The sequence below is a fragment of the Sander vitreus genome, chromosome 17 (genome assembly GCF_031162955.1).
Source record: "Sander vitreus isolate 19-12246 chromosome 17, sanVit1, whole genome shotgun sequence".
Classification (NCBI taxonomy): Eukaryota; Metazoa; Chordata; class Actinopteri; order Perciformes; family Percidae; genus Sander; species Sander vitreus.
Window position 1 is genome coordinate 30,733,782 of NC_135871.1, and position 21,815 is coordinate 30,755,596.

The 21,815-nt window shown below is 41.2% G+C and overlaps 1 protein-coding gene across 1 annotated transcript in view; it reads right to left on the bottom strand.

Annotated features, from left to right (window-relative positions):
• Positions 1 to 1,041: 1,041 nt before the first annotated feature.
• myrfl (myelin regulatory factor like) overlaps positions 1,042 to 21,815 on the bottom strand; it is a 33,435-nt gene continuing 12,661 nt past the window's right edge. The window contains exons 13-23 of the mRNA XM_078273102.1: positions 21,279 to 21,424; positions 17,227 to 17,388; positions 16,992 to 17,054; positions 14,689 to 14,735; positions 13,852 to 14,013; positions 11,740 to 11,787; positions 11,439 to 11,523; positions 10,396 to 10,470; positions 7,783 to 7,894; positions 1,939 to 2,010; positions 1,042 to 1,472 (exon numbers count right to left, since the gene is read on the bottom strand). Of these exons, the coding sequence (XP_078129228.1) occupies positions 1,380 to 1,472; positions 1,939 to 2,010; positions 7,783 to 7,894; positions 10,396 to 10,470; positions 11,439 to 11,523; positions 11,740 to 11,787; positions 13,852 to 14,013; positions 14,689 to 14,735; positions 16,992 to 17,054; positions 17,227 to 17,388; positions 21,279 to 21,424 (1,065 nt within the window). The 3' untranslated portion in view covers positions 1,042 to 1,379. The remainder of the gene's footprint in view (positions 1,473 to 1,938; positions 2,011 to 7,782; positions 7,895 to 10,395; positions 10,471 to 11,438; positions 11,524 to 11,739; positions 11,788 to 13,851; positions 14,014 to 14,688; positions 14,736 to 16,991; positions 17,055 to 17,226; positions 17,389 to 21,278; positions 21,425 to 21,815) is intronic.

Below are 21,815 nucleotides of genomic sequence, written 5' to 3' on the forward strand. Positions count from 1 at the left end.
CAGCCCTATGCTCCCACAGCCCTATGGTCCCACAGCCCTATGTTCCCACAGCCCTATGTTCCCACAGCCCTATGTTCCCACAGCCCTATGTTCCCACAGCCCACAGCCCTATGCTCCCACAGCCCTATGTTCCCACAGCCCTATGTTCCCACAGCCCAATGTTACTATAGCCCTATGGTCCCACAGCACTATGCTCCCACAGCCCTATGTTCCCACAGCCCTATGTTCCCACAGCCCTATGTTCCCACAGCCCTATGTTCCCACAGCCCTATGTTCCCACAGCCCTATGTTCCCACAGCCCTATGTTCCCACAGCCCTATGTTCCCACAGCCCTATGTTCCTACAGCACTATGCTCCCACAGCCCTATGTTCCCACAGCCCTATGTTCCCACAGCCCTATGTTCCCACAGCCCTATGTTCCTACAGCCCTATGTTCCCACATTTCTAAGATTTTTCTTAAAATTAGGCCCTGTGTTAGGGTTAGGGTTACATTCCATCTGTAGTCCATTGCTAATAGATGATAGGTTGAGTGTAACTGGCTAACAAATTGGGAGAAAGGGGGATACAATCTGATACACATTTATGAAAAAGGAAATGTGGGAACATAGGACCTAATTTTGGGAACAAATCTTAGAAATGTGGGAACATGGGGCCTAATTTTCAGTGAAAACAAAAATCTTAGACATGCCAACAGTTTGCAAGGCTGCAGACCCGATAAGAAGGAGAAACACAGCTACTTTTAAACATTATTAAAGATGGATATCAACAGGTTTTTGGGTATGAGCACACATCGCTACGCCAACCTTTTCAAGAAGCTGGTTGAAGGAATGAATGAGGGACGCTGTGTTCACACGGTCCAACACGTCCTAAAAAATCTATTTTGCACAGCTAACGTAACGTTACATGTAAACGGGAATATTAGTGGAATATTCACATTCATTAGCCATGTAAACAGCTTAGTCGGAATATCGTCTTTTTCGGAATAAGGGCAAAAACCAGAATATTATGTGCATGTAAACGTAGTCAAAGTGAATTAGTTTTCTGGTTCAATCTCTGTTGTGTCGCTTTTGCCACTACAGCTGAACACTTTCTCATGAAGCAGGAAATAACAAAAAGACATAAAAGGAGAAATTGTGTGCATCTGATCTGAGGAACTTCCACTGCTGACCATTTTTTTTGCAATTACGCATAACAATCTATCAGCAAAAGTGACTTATATCACGATAAAAATGCATTTGCAGCTTTGAAAAACATTAAAGCAGAAGTGATGGCAGTGTTTTAATTTCTCTGATTGTCATCTTTGTGTTAAGAAAAGCAAATATTTAATATACTTTTGAATGTATTAATATTTAGTTGTCATTTGTCGTGTAAATGTGCATCTATGTGTCTGTGCAGCGTCTGTAGAAGTATAAGTGGTAATCAGTGAAGAGCGCCCCCTCGTAGTTTTGGTCAGTACTGCAGTCTGCTTGACCCTGATGAGAGAGACATGAACAAACACTTTTATTCAATCTCTATGTGAATTAGGAGAAGTTGAGAATGAATCACAGTTTGTATTGTTTGTATTATGATGAGTTAAGAATACCCATCTTACATGAAATGTCTGTTCAAAACCCTGAAATGTTCTGGTGTACTGATGACTACCAAATGGAGTGATCTTTTAGATATATATATATATATATATATATATATATATATATATATATATATATATATATATATATATATATATATATATATATATATATATAAATGGTGTCTTGTAAGCCCTTTTAGGGCTGGGCATACTTTTTTGTGCATGACACAACAATAGTAAATACAAACTAAAGGATTTCCCTGTTGGATTGGCTCTGTGCATAATTAATAGTTTGGAATTAATAATATTAATAATTAATAATAATAAAAGGTGTGTCCTTAAAGAAGCAGAACAAAGTTTCTTACGGCCACTGTGGAGCGAAAGTGATACGAGCTGTGATGAAGATGAGCCACATGAAGAGGCCATTCATGTTCCCCCTGCAGAAACAACACAGAGAAAACAAACCATAAAAAAACAATCAGCTCTATGTTTAGTCAGCAAAGGTACAAGCCTGTCCTCTTTGGATTTAAAGCACAATTTCACTTGAAGCATAAATGAATAGTAGGGCTGCAACCAGGCGGCAACTTACGGGTCTGGAAAGTGAAGCTAAAGCTGAAGCTCCTTAAAGGGGAACTTTTTAGCTTCATTTACCTTAACTGAACAGCTTCGGAGTCATTGGAATGGCTATATGACTTTTCTCGAGTTGAATGGTGGTCGTCTCGCTCCCCCCTAGCGCCTGTGAGCGGGAAAAAAAACCACCCTTGCAACTTTCGGCCGGCCTCAGCTTCAGGAAGTATCGCATGATATCAGGTCTCGCGATGTAACAAATTGCTTCATAGCACTGCACACATACGCCCATCCGGGAACCGGCTAACAAGGTAGCGATGGAGTTTTTCACACTATCGTCATGGCTGAGCTGGCAAAAAAAGCTAGGAAAGCATTGTCGGAGGAACAGAGAAAGAGGAAGCGGCAGACTGACCGAGTGAGGAGTCAGACACGAGTAAACATAGGAGCTGCCAAATATCTATTCTGAAGCTGTCGGGGGAGCTCTATAGAGAAACCTGCTAGCAAAAAGAGAGAAAACAGCGAAGAAATGGCCAAAACTGCATAGTGCCTCTTTAAAGATGCATTCTCTCTAACTTCCAGCAGGGGGCGACACCACTGGCATCAAAAAGAAGTCTGTTTCTATAGAAGTCTCTGAAAAAATGAGCCTACTTCTCACTTTATTACATTTTCATAACGTGTTTATGGTCTCAATGGCTAGTTTCAAGTCTTCTTCAACACAGCATGATGTTCATTTAGTAAATGATGGTCCCATTTATTTTAAAATAGACAATAAAGCAGATGATGCTTATGACCTATCAAGAGGCTTAGCAATGCTAACAATGCTAACACCGTGGACATTAAAATAGACCTCAACTTGTTTTTGGGTGTTGTTCATGTTTTCATCTTAAACTTTAAACCTCTCACTGTGTTTTTACTTCAAAGTTGGAACATTTGGTCACCCAAAAAGGTCTTGTTAAGCGTTCGGTAGCACCTTGCCAACAAAGCTAGCTCACTACAGCTAGCGTTAGCTGGTAATTTAGGGAAAGTTTGCCAATTTTCTGTACTGCTGTATCCGGAGTTCCGCCCTTTAAAACGCCGCCGAATGACTAGCGTCAGAAGGGTTGAAAATCAGCAATAAGTTTCCCTCTTTAGGGTTTAGCTTAGCGCAGCGTCATTGAAACCATACAAAGCACTGCCGCTTAAGGCTCTGACACATCAACCCGATTATCGTCTGGCGTCTGGCGAGGTCGGTGACTCGAGTCTGTTCGGTGTGTTCCGTGCCGTCGTCAGTCGGAGGAGCCGTCAGCCTTCATTTTGGACGATTTGACTTGAAACGAATCTGCCGGTGGGCAGTCGGACTCAAGGACCAATCTGATTGGTGGAGTGCTAGCCCTTGACTAGCGAATCAGTGCACGAGCTGACAACGCCAGTATCGTCTTATTACTAGCCATCGTATTTTCTTCCGTTCAGCGAGTAATGACAACAACGATCCTTCTTGACTACTATTAACACTCTGTGATGAAAACAATGACTGACGACAGCGTGTGTCTGTGTTTACAAGGTCTAGAGAGATGTTCCGTTCCGTTTTTTGGGTGACAATACAGATTAGCGGCACCTGCTGTTATGGAGACGTATTACGTCTCGCGTACGCGCAGAACGTACGCTCAAGTCGGCGTCGCTTTGGTGTGTTCTGAGGCACTTTTTTGAGAGACGGGAGCCGACTGATCAGTCCGACTGGCTTTTCTGCTGACGGTCGGCCGTCGAGTTGATGTGTCAGAGCCTTTAGCCGCATCATCCCCCCGATGCTCCACCCTCAAAAAATTGCCAATTTGTCAATTTTCCGGTTTCAAAAACCAAATGGCGTGAGGCTTCAACCAATTGGTGACGTCATGGCTGCTACGCCCATTATGTTTACAGTCTATGGTTCCACTACTGTTACATTTTGTGTGTCCTGTAGGATTTGTGTCCATGTCCTTGATTAGTGTGAGCGTGGCTGTGATTAGCATGTTGTCCTCCTATTATGAGGGAAACCCTGCCACACATCCATTATTCATCAGTGTTTTCCCACACTTCCTGCATTATTAACTGTAATGGTAACTCAGTTAGTGGACTGGAACCTCACTGACCCTAAAACCAACACACACAACCAACTTGATCCAAGCATGTTGTCCATCAAGCACAGATATACAGTTTACCTCCATTTTTTATTTTATATTTACACACACACACACACACACACACACACACACACACACACACACACAGCAGAGGACGACACTGACACGCAGCACATGTACCTGACTGGGAAAGATACCGCTACGCTCGTTACTGACAACAAGCTAAAGCAAAAGCTGTCGGTTTGTAGTCTAAGTGTTTATCTTAGTTTGCCACAAATCTTAACATTTGGACAAATTCTTGTGAAAACTGCTGGCTAACCTAACCATCCTCTCTGCAGAGCATCTATGGATGTATTATAAGACCAAAACAAACCAACGTGGCTACTTAATATGCACGTGAATGACGGCGTCTTTATGTTCACGTCTTCATTCTTGCAATGAGTCTAAATTAGTGCCTCATACCCAAACAGAAGGACATGCTTTATATGCATTAAAACATCAAAACACTCTCATGCTTAAATCTGACGTCTGTCAGAGAGAGTGTGTGAACCAATCATGCGACTGCCTGTGTGGTACTAGTATGAGTATGAAATACAGAAAAAATGTATTGATATGTCATTTTCATATGATGTTGATAAATGTGAAGCCATTTTTATCATAGTGAGTCCAATAGGATTAATATTGCTTACATTTTAAGTAAAAGTTATCATTGTTATCATAACATTGTGCTATAAAATAGAAGTTACGGTATTTCGCCTTGGTATGACTGATCTGTCATTTTGTGGGCAATGCTAAGGCAGAATATAATAACTTCCTAAAAAGGGTCAAAGGTCAAATTTCAGTTCAACATTTTTACACTGTATACACTACAAAATGTGAAAATCTGTAGTGTATACCTGTATTAATGAATGGCAGTCAATGGGATGCTAGCGGGAGGTGATGGCTTGGTAGCATCAAAATGGCGCCATAGGAGGTTCGGGTTGTGAGGAGACACTTACCCCCATAGTTGCTCCACAACGGATCAAGTCCAGACCAAACTTCCCGACCTCAAATGTTGTGGGCGGGGCTAAGTTTGACTGGCATCCAGGCTAATTATTTGATAGAACGTTAGCCAAAAACTGTCCCGAGTGTGGACACAGTTCCGTTATATACAGTAGTTCATTATATATATATATATATTAGGGCTGTCAATCGATTAAAAAAAACTATCTACTTAATTACATACTCTGTGATTATTTAATCTAAATTATCTAAGGTATACACTACAAAATGTGAAAATTACAATATTATACCTATAACTCAATTGTCAGGACATTAAACTAAACTTTAAAGTCATTTTTCTCAGTTTCACACTCTGGCGAGTTAAGGTCTTTTGCCTTTGTAGGGCAGAACATGTCTTCCAATTTTCGCTTTTTTGGCGGCGAGGATTCCTTCTCCTGTGGCTCGGCATAAGTATGACCCTCCATTATGAACTAAAGTGCAGTGCAGGCTTTCCGATTTGCCGGGGCGGTGACAAGCGCCTCTCACTGATCTCCTTCTCCGTTTCAGCTGGTTTCAGTCCCGTGACGCTGGCTCTGAACGAAAACGCGTTGTGGATTAGCTAGACAGGTCGGCCAGTGCTCTATGTCCCTCTCAGTGATTATAGAACGACATGGAAGCCTCCTTGGACTTGCCCGTCCAATGTAAATACAGATAGGAAATTCTTCGCTTATGAGGATAAGTCAGATCATTGGCAGAGGTCATTTTACACCAATGAGGACATATTTATGAATGAAGACATTGATTTTAGCTAATAACATACTTAAAACACTACACAGTGTACCCTTAATCTTTTTATTGTCTTGTGTTTTTTTCCAATCTTTTCTTAATGCCTTTCTGACTTATGTAAAGCATTTGAAGGGGATAGTTTGGATTTTTGGTGGTGGTGCACACCCCCAGTTTGTGATATTGTGTGATTTTGGTGAATCCAAACTAACCCTTTAAAACACAAAAGTCACACAACAATAGGCATGATGCGGTTACCGGTTTCAAGGTATAGCACGGTTTGAAAAAGTCATGGTTTCAAAACCACTACAATTGTGTTCCTAAGGTATGAGCTGTATTTTATTGGTCTTCAAGGACAGAAAGTGCAGTTTAGAAATCCCTATCCCTGCCAGTGTGCAGTGTGTTTACAGATACAATACATTGTGTTCAATGGAAAAAAGTTTCAGAATCGTATACCAGCCCATGCCTACACAACAACACAAACTAACCAACTGATGGAGGCAGCAGTAGACCAGCAACTCCCATGTTCTGCGTGGTTAAATTACTGTTTTTTTCAAAGGAGTCTGGTGGCTTTGAAGATAGCAAAAATACGGCTTGTTGAAAATGCTTCCATGTGCTAATGTTTTGATTTCTATGACCTCATTATGGTTTATTGGCATTTCTTTAAACCAATCACAATCGTCTTGGGCGGCGAGGACTCAATGACCGCTGCTAAATAGCCTCAGGAAGGAGCTTATTTTGGTGGAACGTGTGTACGTTCAAAGGTCGTTTTAGTCGTGCAACAGAAAACTCAGATTGGACAGATAGTCTAGCTAGCTGTCTGGATTTACCCTGCAGAGATCTGAGGAGCAGTTAATCAGGGATGCACCGAATCCAGGATTCGGCTTTGGATTCGGCCGAATATTGGGCTTTTTGACAGGGTTCAGTTTCTGCTGAACCTTAGAATTTTTTTCCACCGAACCCTACGCTTGCACTCCTCGCGCTACGCTGGTCGACGTGATGACGGCGCCGTTGATTACGGGAAGGTGTTTACGTAGGTGGAGCGTTCAATGCAGTAGGCTGTGAGGAAGTGGAAATGGAACTGGTGAGCAGAAAAAGTGTTGTTTGGCAGTACTTTCAGTCAAAAGAAGGCCATTCAAGTCCAGCAACATGTTCAATCTGCAATGCTGATTAGTCTGGTGGTGGCGAGGACCCTAAACAATACACAACATCACCGCTGTTACAACATCTGGTATGAAACATCTGGAAGAATACGAGCTGAGCATGAAGGAATCTACAGACAGCAGCCAGAATGCAGCAACTTCAGGTACGGCAAAGGAAGGACAATCACAGCTAAAAACTTGTGTTAGCCAGACGACCATTACCAGCTTTGCTAGCCCTACACCGGACAAACAGGGTTTACTGTGTTAATGGACTGAGGATGGAAGGAGGATTCGGGATTCGGTTTCGGATTCGGCAGAATCTTAACCAGTGGATTCGGTATTCGGCCGAACCCCAAAAATCTGGATTCAGTGCATCCCTAGTATATAGAGACTCAGATTGAACAGATAGTCTAGCTAGCTGTCTGGATTTACCCTGCAGAGATCTGAGGAGCAGTTAACCATAGTCCTCACAAATCCACCAGAGGTTAGAACGCCAACACAGAGACAGAGGAAGGGGACGGACATCTGGTTGAAAAATAAGAAACATCTGGCGAAATTTCCGGCGGCACCTGAACAATCCCGGAAATGAAACGTTGTTGATATACAGTAGACTAATCAACAGGTTATGTCAGATATTTACCTGAGTGTTTGATGGGTATTTGCTCCAAGTGACAGTGTTCATATCCAGCAGAGCAGAGCAAGCCACCGACTCATCAAAGCTACACAGATGAACCACCAGTAGCTCCGTGGAACTACACAGAAATAAAAAAAACATACAAATATATCAGAACATGTTTAATTTACTGCCATGTCTAGTCTGTTTGTCTAGTTTTAGTTTCTATTCATAACTCATCTGAGGACAATCAGCTGAAGTTACCCAACAAACAGTGAGCTAGATAAGCTAACACAACGATGCTAATGCTAAAATGTTAACATTATCTAGGTTATGTGAGCAGATATTAGCTATTAATGTGTCCCAAATCTAACACTAATACTATAAACTATACGCTAATGTTGTTTACAAGAAATTGTATTTTTAATAATTTGTATTTTTAGTGTTTTAGTAACAGAAACATTTAAAAAGTGTGAGTCAATGGATGCCGACGTTAGCTAAGTTATGTATTTAGACCACTGCGAATTCAAAATAACCATACATAAAACAATTGTCTGCTTATTTACTTTATTACCTTTTGTTTGTTTATAAAGTTTCCATTTCTAAAACCTCTTAAAGATTGTTTTCATTATTATATTCACTACAGACTCAAAATAGAGTTACCATTTGTATGCAGTTGGACACATTTATCAAAACAAATATCTGAAGTGAAAGTTCTGTCACATAACTATGTTGTTGCGTATCATTGCACATTTTTAAGTGGGTATATGGAAATCCTGAAGATTAGTGGGTGTACTGCAAATACCTGCGTATCACGTAGACTAAACCACTGGCGGTATTACATTACATTGAAAGTTGAGATTAAGGAGCTTTGACTGCATCATTTGGAGTTGTTGAAGCACGTCTTTTATTGTGAAGAACAGAAGTCTGGTCCCAGATGTGTTGACAGCATCAATGTTAATTTGGGCGACTTACTGAACTGTTTAATGCCCTGAAAAACCAGCAGCGCTGAGTGAGTTTTCTTACAGCAGGGAGATAGGGGTTAGCTTCCTAAATAGTTAAAAACGATATATACTGTTAGAAAGGTAAGAAGTTCTACTTTAGTTTCACAACATTAAATTAACTGAAAACATTACAACATGATTTATAGTCGTATTTGAACAGATTATTTGATAGCCTGACGTCGTCATACTCAGACTCTAGTCAGAATATGAGTCTGATACTGCTCCATTGGGCTGTGATTATGGGGCTTGTTTCAGTTACTGGAATTACTAGACTTGTTGGGACTTTATAAATTATAGAGTGTGGTCTAGACCTACTCTATCTATAAAGTGTCTCGAGATAACTCTTGTTATGATTTGATACTATAAATAAAATTGAATTGAACTGAATTGGATAGACCTACAACCAATCAGAGCAACGGAGACAGACGTCACAGAAGCTGCAAGTCAAAGGCAGGCTTCGACAGAGCCATTGACATATATATAATGGACCAACAGATCCCGTTGCTCTGGACGGAGACCAGTGAAAGCCATTAGCAGCACTTTTCTGGTGAGTGCTGAGCATTACTGCGCAGCCTCCAACTGAGCTTGAAGACGGAGATGTGACGTGAGCAACCTGTCTGAAAGTTGGAAGTCTTCTGGTAGCTGTGCCAAGAGAAATCTCAATCATTCCCAATCTAGCAGAGACGGAGAGCGTAGGTATATGTAAGGAGATAACATAGACACAGGCTCATTATTGATCACTAAAATGATAGTTAACATTAGTAATTACACTTAAACAGCTAATGGAAGTCCAAACTGCCTGAGAGCTTCTCCTGTACTATACGGTAACTCCTCTACTATGAGACAGGAAGTCTCGTGGTTATGACCCAATCGTTAGCCTATTTTTATAAAAACGTCTGCTACGGAGCCATAACGTGAGGTACAAGGTAATGGAGCCTTTTATACATTGACGTGTTTCTTTAGAAATAAACAACGGACACATAGAGTCTTTAAACGCTTCAGATGTAAAGTTATTCGCTGTCAAAGTGGCGTCAAAATGAATGGGAGTCAATGGGATGCTAACGGGAGGCTGTAGTTTACCAGTTTCACTGAACGCACCGTCTGTGTTTTTCCAACAACAGCAGCTGCAGATTGTTACATACCGGTGTTGAATCCTCTACAGTGAAATACAGTCACACTAGTAACGTTAGCTGCTGTTGAGTGTAGTGTTAACTAGCGTCACGTGCAGCGATGTTTCTGTTGCCTGTAACGTCTGTTTCAGAGCATCCGAGAGAAGCGCAGACATATCAGTGGCACCGAAATGAGGCGCTGAAATCCCCGTTGCTATTCGGTCCGGTAGATACAGGTCGTGAAGGCACCTGTGCCGTATTAGCACCGGATTTCGGTACCCAACCCTATTCAGGAAGAAGATTTTTATAAGTAAATGTTCCAATCAATGATCAAGGCAGCGTATTCTCGTCTCCCTCCTTCATTTTACAGTCCAATGGTGACTAGAACGGCTCCGGGTCAAACGTCGATATGGAATGGATTAATCTGAGTTATTTTGACAGACCTAACATATATATATATATGAACCGGAGGGTCGCCATTATTGCATGTATAGGACCTGAGACTGAGTCCATCAGTATGTACTTACTTCATGAGCAGGGTGACTCTCATGTTGACTGGGACAAACTGGCTGACGGGAACTCTGTAGATGTATTTACCTGGCCTGAAGGAAAGAGTAAAATCAATCAGCTCTGTTGAAACTTTATCTGTAAGTAGCCTCTGTTGAATTAAAAGCACGTTGTCTTACATAAGTGAATTATCAGACCGTTCTGGCTACAGTTAGCCCACAAATTACAGTTTAAAGACAGTTTATAACAATTAAGCAAAGTCCTTTTAATGTCATTTGCTGGAAAGATCTTTTTAATTTAGTATAAATTATAGGGAAAGTAGGCAATGATCTGAGGAAGTTATTTGTGTTTAGATAGTTTATAAAGAGTCATTGATTTGAAGATGACTTTCCATGAAGACATTTTCCAATTTATACTTTTGATTTTGATTTGTGTTAATAATACGTGTACTTAAGTCACATTTTGAATGCAGAATGTTTACTTGTAATGTAATATTTTCACAGAAGAGTGTTACTACTTTTACTTTAGTAAAGAATACCAACACTGCATCTGACTGATAAACTGTATATGGTGTTCAGGACAGAATGTAACACTTACATTTAATTATAAATCATTGATGAAACTGGTTCTTTAACAAACCAAACTCAAATTCTGAGGTGATTTATCAGTTAGTATTGCTATAATTTGGGGTGGCAGTAGCTGAGTCCATAGGGAATTGGGTTGGGAACCGGATGGTCGCCATTATTGCATGTATAGGAGCTGAGCATGTGTGTGTATTTCAGGTGTGTAGTGTTTTCTTTTTTGTAAAGATTATTTTTTGGGCATTTCCACCTTTAATGGACAGGACAGCTAGGTGAGAAGACACACAGGAAACCGTCACAGGTCGGACTCGAACACTGGACCTCTGCTTCGAGGCCTAAACCTCTATGTATATGTGCGCCTGCTCTACCCACTAACCCAACCCGGCCACGTGTGTGTAGTGTTTTCTAACATTGTAATTTACACTCTGTAGCATACAAATAATATAGTAATTACGGTGTATTTTCGGTTTTTCTTCACTTACCCACATTCGTCTCTCAGGCAGTATTTTCTGTCAATCACCTGCTGGTTTTCTTTGATCATTATAGAATGGATTGTGGTGTTCGTCCCTGATAAAAGAGAATTATAAAGACATATCACATCGCGTGCAAAATGTTTTATCAAATTGTTTTAGTCAGCTCCGCTCTGTTGAACCATTCTAAGTAAAATCCAACTTTGTTCCCCATCTGCCAGTGACAGTGTTCATCTCTTAACATCCAACCTGTGAAAGCTTGGTCTGTTTTTGTGGCTGCTTAGGTTTAAAAATGTAGAAGGCGAACACTCACAGTCTCTGGCATTTTTCAACTTGTCATAAAAGTTTCCTTTTCTTCTTTCTGTAGAGCAAAAACACACCAAAAATTACAGCAGAAATCATCGTCACAAGTTACGACAGGAATATCCAACCAGTGAGTGTGCAGGCCTGATTGTGTCTTAATGTGTGATATGTCATGTATAACTATAAATCGAGGAGTATCTGTGTGTGTGTGTGTGTGTGTGTGTGTGTGTGTGTGTGTGTGTGTGTGTGTGTCCGTTGTCTTTCAAATATCTCAAGAACCAATCATTCAATCTACTTCACAATTGGTGAATGAACTTGGTGTTTAGAATTTGGGACAGTTTTATCCACGAAAGCCAATAAGCATGTTTGGAAATGCATACCTCAAGTGTTAAGTTTGTTAACGATAATGATGACGACACGAGACGGCACCGCCATCGTTAAACGCTGACTGTGACGATATCAACATGCAATATCGTTGACGAAAAAAAGACAACAATGAAATGTAGTTAGAATAAAAACTCTCGAAACTGCACTGCACTATGAATTTAGATCGTATATTTACATTTAACAATATGTAAGCATAAATCTGTTTATCTGTGACTGTCTCTCATCGCTTTTGCATTTCTGTTTGCATTGTGTATAGAGTGAGCTCTCAAAACGGTGTGAACCGTGTTGCTACGGTGTGAAAGCATGGATGTATTAAGAGAACTGGATACAGCGTTCGGCGCGAAGCCCCGTTCGTTCCAATGAGAGTTGCTCAGTATCGCATGAAGCAGTCATGGAGCTAAAAAAACTGACTGGCCCATAACATCACGATGGCCATGCGCACTAGCGACAGTGTATTTTAGTTGTCGTAGCAATGCACAACGCACAAGCTTGTTACTTGTTGATATAGAAAGAAGTATAACGCTACGTGGAGAACTCGTCATTAATCGTCTAATTTGCTGGTTAAACATTGTGTTATCATCAGTTAATGCTGATCTAAAACAACGATGGATGTATTAAGAGAACCAAGGAGATCATTATATTGTGCTACTAGCTACCGCTAACGTTAGCTAGCTACTAACGTTAGCCGATAGCCCCAACAGTTTGGGTACAGAGACGTTAATAACGTTCATGTTACAGGGCTAGGGTTGCACGTTATTGACAAAATGTGTTATTGCGACATTGATTATTAATATATTACGATATTGATATCAATTGTGATATTTTTAAACATATGTAAAATTACAAAAGTTACGGGAAAACGCATTGTAACAATATTCATAGATCCATAACAATATAGTGCCCAGTGAGACTTATATACGGCTCCGTAGTGCGGCTGGACCACAGGTCAGTCGTGAATGAAAAATATTCCGACTCCAAAGTCTGCCTGCGCCGCCTTTTATAAGGTTGCGGGATGGCTACCTGTGAGAAATAGGTGCGGGATGGGATTTGGTACCGTTTGTCTAGTTCATTCAGAAACTTCTTGAAGTCTTTTTTATCCAAGGAGATGTAATCATTATGTTGTGCTACTAGCTACCGCAAACGTTAGCTAGCTACTAACGTTAGCCGATAGCCCCGGCAGTTTGGGTACAGAGACGTTAATAACGTTACATCCATGTTACAGGCTTCACAGCATATGTGAAACGGAGTGTAACGGCACTCGTTTATTGGCTGTGTCACAAGTGATAACCAATCAGCAGAGACAACTCATAGTAATATAAAAGGCAGAGCGCTTGCGCACACAACAGGTTGTTCAATGCATCCACCATTTCAGTTTAAAGTGGTCATATTACGTTCATTTTCAGGTTCATAATTGTATTTAGAGGTTATATCAGAACAGAAAAAAACCCACATTTTTGTTGTACTGCACATTGCTACAAAGTGACCACGTGTGTCTCTGAAGTAAAGGCTGGACTACAATAGAGCTGTTTGGAGCAGTTTGTGAACAGTGTTTTCTGTTGGAGATGGTAAGTCCCTTTGGGGGGGACTTTGGGCTTTTTCACTTTGTAAACCTATAACATGCACAAAAAATATATATAACACAAAGGAAAGGGAAAAAGCCAAAAAGCATAATATGAGCACTTTAAATAAACGTGTTGGTACGTTTTGTCAGGGCTGAACGTGGCCCTGTTGTTACCTGCCAGATCAGATATTTCTTCTCCAGCTGATGTAGTGGAGGTGATGTTGGAGCCTGTGCTGCCCCCTGCAGGCGGAGGGCAGCAGTACACCTGTTCACAGTACAGCAGCTCACAGAAGTCCACGTCAGGCGGCCAGCGGCCAGGTGGACTGGTCGCTGGGACTGGTTGAAAGAAGTGGCAGTTAACGTTATAAAAATAAGCTGTTTAAAACTTTTATTTATGTTTTTATTTCAGTTAGCATTGCTGCTAATATGTATATAAACGGATTTGGATCATGTGAAAAAGTAAAAAGCAGAAGTTTTAGTGCCTTTAATCTTCTTCTGTCATTTGAAATTGTTGCAGTCAATATGTGAATGATCACATGCTTTTATTTTGACAGATTTACTTTTACTTCCGCACATCTCTTGATTACTTTCTTTGAAAGGAAAACCCCAAAAAAATTAATTTGCAAAAACCAAAATTAGACCTTGTTTTGAACTTGGTTATCTAGTTTTTCATTTGGTCACCAAAAAACGAACAGACCAAATAAACCGACTTTGTTATTTAAAAAAATAAAATAAATAAATAAACATGTGACTGCTGTTTCATTCTTCAATCCAAAAAGAATAGCGTTTCTGATAGATTTTTCATTTTCTGATTACAAATGAATTGCAGATTATCCAATAATACCCTGACTGTGAGTGAATGAATGAATCTTATTCATTAATCAGTGGCTGTCTTCACATGATCCCACGTTACATTGATTATCCCAATCCTCCATGTACACATTCTGACCGATCATTATTCAGACTGGATCCTACATGAGTGACAGTCGGTGTTGGGATGTTGTAGGTTACCTGTGCTGCTCCCGGCTGTGCTCAACACAGGAACCATACTGCCGTTACTAACACACAAAAAACAACAATCAGCAAAAACAACACCACACAGAACACCAAAATGATGTTGTGATTAAGTTGTGTTATTGGTAGGATGAAAGGCTGACATCCTACGTGCCCCCCTTAGGCCGCCTGCACACTGGCTGCGTGGCGTGAGCGTGTCAGCTGCGTGGCGTGAGCGTGTCAGCTGCGTGGCGTGTCCGTTTTTATTTCGGCTCCCATGTTAACAGGTTAGAGCACGCTGCCTGCGTGACACGCACGTCTCAGGCGCGGCTTGAGCCGCCCTGAAAAAGCGTGCGTGCTAGAAATAAGACCGACGCCTATTTTTCACGCGACACGCAAGCGTGTTGTCATTTTGACACAAATACATTTAATAAATGACATTTTGATGTTTGAAAGTCTCTAGGTTTTGACATAAATGCAGATATAAATATAATTTAAAAAAAAACAAATAATTATTGATTTTCAAATATTGCACCTGTCAATACAGAACAAAATATTCTGTAGCCCATTTTGCCGTGAATACTGCCGACGTTGTCTTCGCTGTAATCAGATCAGTATATATTTATGTTTAACGTGAAGTATACTACTGCTTGAGTGTATTTTATCAATGGGAAACATACATGTGTACAGACAAGGCTCGCAGCAGCAGCAGCAGCGCCGCGTCAGACACGTTTCTGGTGTGCAAAGACATAGAAAACGCAAGGGGGTAAGCTTCTCCTCGGACCGCGAACCTCCTATGGCGCCATTTTGATGCTAATAAGCCATCACCCCCCGTTAGCATCCCATTGACTGCCATTCATTTTGACAGCGAATAACTTCACATCTGAAGCGTTGAAGACTTTATTTGTTCATTGTTTATTTCTAAAGAAACACGACAATGTATAAAAGGCTCCATTACCTTGTATCTCACGTTATGGCTCCGTAGCAGACGTTTTTATAACAATAGGCTAACGATTGGGTCATAACCACGAGACTTACCGTCTCATAGTAGAGGAGTTACCGTATAGTACAGGAGAAGCTCTCAGGCAGTTTGGACTTCCATTAGCTGTTTAAGTGTAATGACTAATGTTAACTATCATTTTAGTGATCAATAATGAGCCTGTGTCTATGTTATCTCCTTACATATACCTACGCTCTCCGTCTCTGCTAGATTGGGAATGATTGAGATTTCTCTTGGCACAGCTACCAGAAGACTTCCAACTTTCAGACAGGTTGCTCACGTCACATCTACGTCTTCAAGCTCAGTTGGAGGCTGCTCAGTAACGCTCAGCCATCATCGGGAAAGAGCTTCTAATGTCCTTCACTGGTCTCCGTCCAGAGACACGGGACCTGGTGGTCCATTCTTATATACTGTCTATGAGAAAACGCCACGCAACAGAAACGCCACGCAGGCAGTGTTCAGGAGGCTTTACGCACTCTGTGTGTTGCCGTTCTCGAAGGCGGGCCTGCTTGGTTCGTTCAGGGAATGATTGTAAAGATTTACAAAGAATATGTTTAGGGCATTTCCTCTCTAACTGAGACGTTTTGGGACCGATTGGTGGGATTGCTGTGGACGAAGTACACACGGAGACATATGCGTAATTATAGGGGGGGATGGGCGGGTTACAACCTCCCCAATAATCAATACTGGCCCCAAATATCTAATAATAATTTACATTTACATTACTTTACATAAAAAAAGGAACTTTCACCATAAGTTGATGCAGGAAAGGCACACATTGTTGGAAATGAAGTGTTTGATATGTTCAAAAAGAGATCTCAACCCCCCCAATGTTGAACCCAAAGTTACGCTCTTACACGGAGATACACGGGTAAGAGCAAAATACTTTTAACCATGTATCCAGGTATTTAAATAGCTTAACAAACAGACAAACTGAGACTTTCTTGACTTAAAACTATCTTTTAAACTCACGGACATCATATGCGTAATCCATGGCTCAATTCAAATGGATCAAATTATTAATTGACTCTCCCTGTTCACTATGGTACATATTTATTTCCGAAATAAGGTTCCAAGGTGGCGGAAGGGTAGGGGTTAATGTGCTTTTCCTATCATAAAAAAATGGCTTGGTTTTTTTACCTGTTCATGTTTTTTTTAGGCCTTTATTTCCACAGGACAGATGACGACATGAAAGGGGAGAGAGAGGGGGAATGACATGCAGCAAAGGGCCGCAGGTCGGAGTCCAACCTGCTGCGTCTTGGAGTAAACCTCTATATATGGCGCCTGCTCTACCAACTGAGCTATCCCGGCCACACTTTACCTGTTCATGCTGAAGTCTTCCTCCTTCAAATTCAGTAGGTACAGAGCGGTGATAGAGATGATGCTGCACACACACACACACACACACACACACACACACACACACACACACACACACACACACACACACACACACACACACACACAATCATTGTTTTTAAATATGAATATGTATCCTTCTCTAATTAACAAAAGACTTCTATGTGGTAAAAACAGGAAGTGACATCACGCCTCACCAGAAAGCCATGGTGGCCAGCAGGGTTAGGAGGCTGGCCTGGAAGACTTTATGCTGCAGACAGCGTCTGTACTTCTGACTCCAGCCTTCCTTCTGAGCTTTCCCAGTCTTGCATGTGTCGGGACTCGCCGTCATCGACACACCGCTGTGCTTCCCGGGTGTCCTGTTGGAGAAAACAACAGAAGTCCAGCTTTGGTGAATCCGAACTAACCATTTAAAACACCAAAGTCTCACAATAACACAAACAAAACTAACCTATGGAGGCAGCGGTAGAGCAGCAACTCCTGAAATCACTGTTTTTCTCTGTTTTATTCTATTTAATCTTATTATAATCTTCTATTTTACTCCATTTTAATCGTTTCATTGTTTTCTTAATCACTTTCTGTCTCATGTAAAGCACTTGAAGGTAATAGTTTGGATATATGGCCGTTAGCAGGTGCCATGTCATTTCTCCGACGCTCCATTGTTCCGACGTCTTAATAACCCGAAAAAATCCCTTTGGTCCTACAGCCCACTAGTCTGACCAGCGATATTTCGAATCCCACTATGGCCACGCCAAGACCCGCCCTTCAATAGCATTTATTGGCCAGGTGTCTATGCTTACGCAAGGTAACGTAACCCCATTAGTTCAGGTCCTATTCCCTGACCAATCGGCTATCCTAACCTTAACCACTTGAGGCCAATTGCCTAATCCCAACCAATCGAGCTGCTTCGAGGACGGGTCTTGCGTGGCCATAGTGGGATTCGTAATTTCGCCACCAAAGGGACGTCGGACTAGTGGGCTGTAGGACCAAAGGGAATTTTTTCGGGCTATTGAGAGGTTGGAACAATGGAGAGTTGGAGAAATGGGCAGTCCCCGTTAGTACCCTTTCAGTTTGTGTTATCGTGTAACTTTGGTGAATCAGAACTAACACTTTAAAACACCAAAGTCACAATAACACAAATAAACAAAGCGATGGAGGCAGCAGTAGAGCAGCAACACCTGTATTCTGTGAAGTAAAATTACGTTTTTTTGTCAAAGGAGTATACTGGCTTAAAGGTGCAGTAGGTAAGACTTATAAAACTAACTTTCTGTCATATTTGCTGAAACTGACCCTATGTTCCAGTAGAACTACATGAAGCAGGTCATTAAAATAATCCAGCTCCTCTGGCTCCACCTACAGCCTGTAGTGGGATTTGCAAAAATCCACAGCTCCCTGTTCAGATGCACCAATCAGGGACAGGGGGGTGTCTAACGGGTGTCTAACTGTTCAGATGCACCAATCAGGGCCAGGGGGGCTGTTTAACTGCGTGTCAATCACTGCTCATGCACACAGATTCATTCTCCCTTGTGGGGGGAGGGGCTTAGGAAACCGTTTTGGGCTTTAGCAGAAAGGGGGGAGGGACTGAGAAGTTGTCATTGTTCAAATGTTTTGGCTAAATCCTGGATCTTCACAATCCTACCTACGGCACCTTTAAAAGAATACCTCGTACAACCTCGCTTCAAAACATCTGAACTCTTTCTATAACAGAATATGATTCAATCTTGTATCTTCTTCTCAGTCTGTGACCTTAAGCACAGTTCAGGACGTGAAGCTATACTGTCCTTCAACTTTCCCTCAGTTAGTCATTGTCTACATTTCCCACAATACCTTCCAACAAGACACAGACAAGGAGAAAACCACAGCACAGCAGTTTTACAACTTCATCCTGTCCTCTAAGGCTGCAGCTCCTCATTCGTCCTTGAACTGTGATTGCCCTGATAACACAATAATGCTGCTATGATGTAACACACACACACACACACACACACACACACACACACACACACACACACACACACACACACACATGCCCTATATAACCTGAATTCTGCTTTTTTGTATTGTTCTTGATGGATTTGATCTGCATATAATGACTTTAATTACAAAGCTAACCTTTCAGCAGTATTATGTAGCATGTATTCTATTCTTTATTATGACTAAAAGGAAGAAAAGAATGTGTGAAGATTTATAAAGAAATATGAGGAGTTATAATGGAAAGGGAAAGAAAGTAGAAATGTTGCAGTTTCTGCTGTTTTTTGTTCCGAAATGTATATTTACAGATGTAAAAAGTTTCATGTTGTAATAATAATAAAATTCTAATGATATGTAACCACATGCAATTATAATATAGACCTGCCTCACCCAGAAACGGCCATAAAGGTCGATGCGCAAGCAGCTCATAACGACCCATTATTACTTTTCTTGTGTCCCGCTTGAAATTGAAAAGTCTACTGTCAACTTTTGAAATTAACCAAGTTTTACTGACCTTAGTACCTAATTTTAAGCCAACGTGACTCATTTTCAGCCAATCCCTGATGTTTTATCAACCCTAACTAAGCATTGTTGTTTCATACACTTATGTAACTAGTTCCGAACAAACACAGGACTTTTACTCAGGAGACCGGGATTCATGTCCCGTGTGAAAACCAAAAGTTAAAGTGCTCATATTATGCTCATTTCCAGGTTCATAATTGTATTTTGAGGTTGTACCAGAATATGTTTACATGGTTTAATTTTCAAAAAACACCATATTTTTGTTGTACTGCTCATTGCTGCAGCTCCTCTTTTCACCCTGTGTTCAGGTCTCTGTTTTAGCTACAGAGTGAGACCTCTCACTGCTGTAACATCTTTGTTGGGAGTCGCACATGCTCAGTAGATAGTCACTTAGTCAGTGCTTGGGCACAGACATTAGTAACGAGGAGAGTGTAGACTAACGTGACTAGATAGAACTACGTGTGAAAGTTACGGACATGGCAGCAGTAATTCAACCATACATGTTCGAACCAGAATCTGATCCTGAAGAAGGAGGGGAGTCTCCTGCAGAACCTGAGACTCAGAGAATTCAAATATTTCGGCCTATGACGTAGACGGCTCTGCCGATTTTGACCAGCTTACCCGGAGACTGAAGGCAGGACACATTCAGAAACTCGTATCTCACTCAAAACAGCATGGATGTTTTTTTACCAAGTTTGTATGCATGTGGAAGCACCAGAGACACAAAATAACACCCCTAATCCCAGAAAAAAAGATTTTTTCATAATATGGGCACTTTAAAGGTCATTTTTTTAATTTGACCGACGTCTGTGACATTACGTACTCATTTGAGTAGTTTTACGTGACTTGTTTTAAGCCAACTTCTAGGTCTTATCTGACTTTACTAAAGCATAACTAGTTACGTTTCACAACGTTAACTATGTTGTTAAAACTGCACCAGTTACGTTAAATAGAAGGGTGCAGTGTTTAAACAACCTGATCTCACAGAATTCCGTGAAATGAACACGGCCCCTTAAGTTAAGGAAAAGGTCGTGGGTAGGCTTACGTTTTCCGTTGGGTTTAGGAAACGTGACACGCAGGACACGATCCCCGGTCTCCTGGGTGAAAGTCCTGTGTTGTTTGACCCATCCACCCCCCCAACCAACCTTCCTATGCGGATTTTCGGCCTTTCATACTACTCGCTACCGAAGTCGCTCTTAATGCTACGTCATCTTCTCAATGACTTTACATTGGCATTGTTTTCTGTGGTGGCCACAAGGAATTTTCACACATTTCGTGCCACCACCACGTAATGCGGTGTTAACAGTTCATGATCATTTCACGGAATTCTGTGAGACCAGACTGGGTTTAAAACAGCTATGTGCTGCAGTAAATAGATCATATATGTCATTTTGGGAGTAATTGGCAATCAACCTATTGAGTAGATGTGTTGCATAATATTATCAAGATTAAAAGTTTAAAGACAGTACGTTAGGTGCGTTATTTAAGTAAAAGGGACCACACTATTCAGCATCTAAACGGTCTGATGTTGTCATTAACACGTACATTTTTACGTATAAACTCTAACGCCTACTAGCTAGAGCCAGCTAAACGCTGCTAACATTGTATGTAGTTTTATGCTTCATTTCTGTTTGTTAATTGGCCTTTGGTTACATAAAGGTACTTAAAATCAAATGTTATTGTTATAACAACAATACCATTTATGTTATAACAGATGAATGAATAAATATATGTATAATATAATGGATGGAGGTACCCGTTGGAGCGCAGGCTGCCTGTCAGGCTCTTCAGCTTCGCCAGTCGGTGGTTCCAGACCTCCAGCTCGTTGATTCGAGTCTCCAGGTTGTCGGTGAGCTTAGACAGCTGCTGCACCGCCCCCACATTCTCCATGAAGATCTGCTCCTGGAGGATGAGGAGGAGGAAAGGGAGGAGGAAGAGGAGGCAATACAGTGTCTACACAAAGTTTTTGTTAACTGCACAATAGTCTATACCGATGACAGTTCATTTACGGGATAGTTCCGGCGACACTGAAAGTTCCTTCAGATGCCCCTCACTTTCCACTTTTGTCTTTACTTTAAACTCCAATTGCATCAAAGAAACATGAACCAGAAGCTCGGAGCATCGTTACATGCTGAAAATGGCAAGTTCGGCAGGCTTGCTTGGTTCTTGGTGATTGATGGGATTGCTGTGGACGAAGTTCACACGGAGATACACTGGAAAGAGCCAATGAGGTCTAACCATGTATCAGCTAATTTAAAGGTCCTATGATATGCTGCTTTTAAATAGGCCTTAG